The sequence below is a fragment of the Aquarana catesbeiana genome, linkage group LG13 (genome assembly GCF_042186555.1).
Source record: "Aquarana catesbeiana isolate 2022-GZ linkage group LG13, ASM4218655v1, whole genome shotgun sequence".
NCBI classification, from domain to species: domain Eukaryota; kingdom Metazoa; phylum Chordata; class Amphibia; order Anura; family Ranidae; genus Aquarana; species Aquarana catesbeiana.
The window spans coordinates 237,519,177-237,523,831 of NC_133336.1; the positions used below are offsets into that span (position 1 = coordinate 237,519,177).

Here is a 4,655-nt window from a genome sequence, read left to right on the forward strand (position 1 = left end):
TGCCTAAGAACACAGCCCATGAGAAGAAAGAAATGGTCCACAAAAACATCCTCTGAGAGCAACTTCTCCCAACCATCCAAGAACAGTCTGGTGAGGAACAATGCCTTTTCCAGCATGATGGAGCACCCTTGCCATAAGGCAAAAGATATAACTAATTGGCTTGGGGGACAAAATGGCAAAATTTTAGGGGACCATGGCCAGGAAACTCCCCAGAACCTTAATCCCGTTGAGAACGTGTGGTCAATCCTCAAGAGGTGGGTGAACAAAAAAAAACAAATTCCGATAAACTCCAAGCATGGATTAATGCAAGAATGGGCCTGTGCCAATCAGTCAGGACGTGGCCCAGAAGTTGATGGAGAGCATGCCAAGGGGAATTAGAGATCTTTAAAAAGAAAGGGTCAACGCTGCAAATATTGAAACTTAAAGTAGAACTACAGGCAAAAACTTTTTTTTTCTTTTGGATAGAGTTAAGCCTCGTACACACGATCGGATTTTCGGCAGGGAATTGTGTGATGACAGACTGTTTGCCTAAAATCCGACCGTTAATACACTCCTTCAGACAACTGTTGGCCAACGTTCCGCCAACAAATGTTGGATGACAGGCTTGTGAATTTTCGGCGGAGAATGGTCTGTTGTCAGATTTTCCTATGATGTGTACACAAGTCCGTCACACAAAAAAAGTCCAAAACATGCATGTTCGGAATCAATGCTCACCAAACACGACATTGGCAGAAGGTGTCCAAAAGAGCTAAAATTCCATGTAGTCACTACGTTCTTGTTTGTTGGCCGACAATTGTGTACTGTTTGTAAGCAAGACAAGTTCCTGGCACACGCCCTTCACGACACGACAAAAAGTCTGAAGCTCTGTTGGTGTGTGTACCAGGCTCAAGGAGGGGGGGGGGGGGCACAGATAGCAATAAAAAACAGACAATCCTTCCAATCCCTCTCCACTCAATCAAAAACTGAAAAAAAAAAAAAAAAAGTTTTGCCTGTAGTTATACTTTAAAAAAGGGGAGAAGTACAGCCTAAGCTCAAAAAAAATAAAAAAGGTATATAATTAAAAAAATATTTTTGTTTTTTTATTATAAAAAAAAAAACACATACATCCCTTTTAATGTTATCAATAAAAGCCTTTGACACTTATGAAATGCCTGTAATATTATATACTTCCAGTTATATCATAGTAACATCCTAATATTTCTGTCGATTCTCAAAAACTTTTGGTTCCAGCATATACTGGAAGCTATGGGGGGGGGGGGGGGGGGGGCGTGGAGAATCTGGTGCAGCTACACATAGTAACCAATAAGCTTCTAGGTTATATTGAACAAGCTGAAGCTAGAAGCCGATTGGTTACCATGCACAGCTGTACCAGATTCTGTGTTTTCCCCAGTCTAAGTAAATCTCCCCCCAATGTCTCTCTACTTGGGGGGCCTCAAATATGAATAAAAGCTTATAACAAATGTAGACCATAATTCACATACAGATCCACTTCAAAAGACTTTTTTGGGCGGGAAAAAAAAAAAAAAAAAAAAAAGGAAAAATTTAAAAAACAAATCCTGTACACGATAAACTATCTGATCCTCCGTCTCACATATATAAATAAAATGTGTTTATAATTTCGTAATAAACATGTATAAAATAAGAAGAAAAAAAAAATATATCTCGATTTGCAGTTTTGGAAGCCACAAAAATACACTGGAAAGTCTCTGGGAGGCATCTCTATATATAACACACCAACCTCACATTTATGGGTTTGGGGATTGCACTTTAAAGTGAGCCTGCCACCACAATCCTGGAAGTCAAAATGGAGCATATATGGTGGAAAAAAAAAAAAAAAAAAAAAAAAGATTATGTTAACGGTGAACAATCAGCAGATCCAGAGGAAAACAGGTTGACATGAAGATTTTCTTGTAGTCGTCATGGCTCGGCCCCAGCCCCCTCCATTAGTGAATGGGCTCACCAGATGGGAGAGGGGCCGAGATCCACTCAGAAGTGACTTCAGCTGCTTGTATCTTTGCATCGGAGGATTATTATTTTTTTAATTTTTTTTTTTTTTTTTTTTTTTTTTTTTAGCTGTTGCCCTAAAAGTGAATCTGGTGTAAAAAATGATTCTACGGGTAGCAACAGCATTTAAAAGCAGAACTGTGGCCTTTTAAACAAAAACAAAAAAAAAAATTATTGCAACAATGCTTTTAAATTGCTTCATAAAAAAAAAAATAAAAATGTATTACTATGGAGGACTGCTTTACTAATAAACTGGAGAGTAAAAAAATCTGGTGCATTTCTGCATAGAAACCAATCAGCTTCTGGGGTTTTTTTGCTTAATTGAACAAGCTGAAGTTAGAAGACCACCACGTAGAGCTGCACCCAGATTCTGCACTCGCTAGTTAGTAATTCAGCCCCAATGTCTTTTCCCCCAGCAATCTTCTACACACGCCGAGCATGCATATTTTTATACACTGTATTAGGCAGCGACATCCGGGCGATCATCGTTTGTAAACAATCCCCCCCCATGTGATTCCGACAATTGGCGGTCATGGTAGATGAACAGGCGCGGGCTCCTAGTACTGAAATGGAATGCTCACAAGGCCCAGTGCTGAAAAATCTACAGGTTGTAGTCATTAAGGTTAAACCTCTATTTGGGCAAAAGGTGGAAGCTCCAAGTCTAGATCCACACGGGCGTCCCCAAGTCCCTACACTCATGGCCCCAGAAACATTTTAAAAAGCAAGGTCAGGTTCAACATTCTCCCCCATCATATGCTCATTTTTGAGATACCCCGACGGTGGTGGTGGGTGGCGGCAGGGCCAACTTTGAAAGGCCAACCTACCGGATTACTTTTCTTAAGAGGCCAAAAGACTGCTGGGGTCACCTGGAATGGAAGCAATAGAAGGGCAGAGGTCGAAAAATTTTCAGCACTTTGATGAGCCTCCCAACATTGGACAGCAGATCACCAATCTCCAGCCCATCCCCTGTAGCTTCTCCTGAGACATCTCGAAAAAAAAAAAGTCTGTACATCCGAGACCTTTTTAAAAAGGCCGCCGGGCGTCACATCGTGGTAATGTCACTGTGGTGTTCCACTGTCTCTACCTCCGTGACCTCCGTCCCCCTCCATCTCCTCCGTCGACACGATATACGGTGTCTCCCTCTACTACTATCACTTCTGTGGTGTCGTCTCCGTTCACGTGCTGCCTTTCCAGGTCCTCCAGCTTTAGCCGGTAGCCCTCCGCCTCCTGCCTCCTTGGCCAGGAGCTGCTGCCGGTACTCGCTGGCTCGCAGGTTGGCCCTCTTGCAGCTGTCGTTGCAGCATTTTTGTGGCTTCATCAGTGTGACCGGCCTAAAAAAAAAAAAAAAAAAGACAAAATATAAAATTTATAAGCATGGTGTCTGAGCTTACCCAGATTTGCGTCCTCTCTCATGCGAGTGAGTTGGACCTGCCATGTGACCAACAGGGACCCTAGACCTTGCAATGCCGGAGTGGACCTCGCTACGCCGGAGTGCTGCATCATGGGGGAGAAAAACAAAAAACAAAAAAAAAAAAAAAAAGTGTCACCTGCTCCCTCCAAACTTGGAATTTTACCGGTTGTCGACCAGCCGCCGTCATCTTTACAGCGGCAGATCGGGCACGGTCTCGCGAAACCGTCATAGGTATACGTCGGGCTCGCTGGAATCGGGAAATAGAAAGGTGCGCGCCCGCTGCACACCATGGAGTCAGTCCCCCTCCCCTCTACACTTAGAAACACGTAGCAGGGAACACTGAAACCCCTTGATCACCCCCTAGTGTTTAAACCCCTTCCCTGCCAGTGACATTCATTACAGTAATCAGTGCATTTTTTATAGCATTTGATCGCTGTATAAATGCCAATGATCCCAAAAATGTGTCCGACATAATGTCGCATAGTCCCGATAAAAATTGCAGCCATTCCAAAAAAAAAAAAAAAAAAAAAAAATTTAAAATTAATTATATATATATATATATATATATATATATATATATATATATATATATATACATACATACATACATACATACATACACACATACACAACACCTATTTTGTAGACGCTATTACTCTCTGCACAAACCAAATCAATATACGCTTTCTGCGTTTTTTGTTTTTTACCAAAAACATGTCGAAGAATACATATTGGCCTAAACTGAGAATTTTTTTTTTTTTTTTTTTTTTTTTATTAAAAGGCTAATTTTTTTTTTCTCAGTTTTAGGCCAAGTATGTATTCTTCTACATATTTTTTGGTTAAAAAACAAAACAAAAAAAAAAAAAAAAAGATCACCCGCAGTAAGCGTTATATTGATTGGTTTTGCCCCGAAAGTTATAGCATCTACAAAATAGGGGATAGATTTTATAGCATTTTTATTATAATTTATTTTATTTTTATTTTTTAAAAAAAGCTAAAAAAAAAAAAGGGGAATATTAAAGCAAAAAGTACAAAATATTGTGATTTTTTCAAAATTGTCTGTCTTTTTTTGTTTAAACCCTTTAATGTTTGCGTTAGCCAGTCAGTAAACGCTTATTGGAATTTTTTTTTTTTTTTTTAACCAAAAATATGTAGCAGAATACATAGCTTAAATTTATGAACAAAATGTAATGTTTTTTTTTTTTTTTTCATTAGATAAAAAAAAAAAAGTCAGAACACC

General features: G+C 39.7%; 1 protein-coding gene across 1 annotated transcript; it reads right to left on the reverse strand.

The window, feature by feature from the left end:
* Window positions 1-2,809: 2,809 nt before the first annotated feature.
* GABPB2 (GA binding protein transcription factor subunit beta 2) lies at window positions 2,810-3,336 on the reverse strand (the record flags this gene model as incomplete). Its single annotated transcript, XM_073610760.1, is given in 1 exon segment — window positions 2,810-3,336. A coding segment is annotated over 1 exon segment (127 nt), but the record flags the coding sequence as incomplete, so codon positions are not given.
* Between the last annotated feature and the right edge of the window lie 1,319 nt (window positions 3,337-4,655).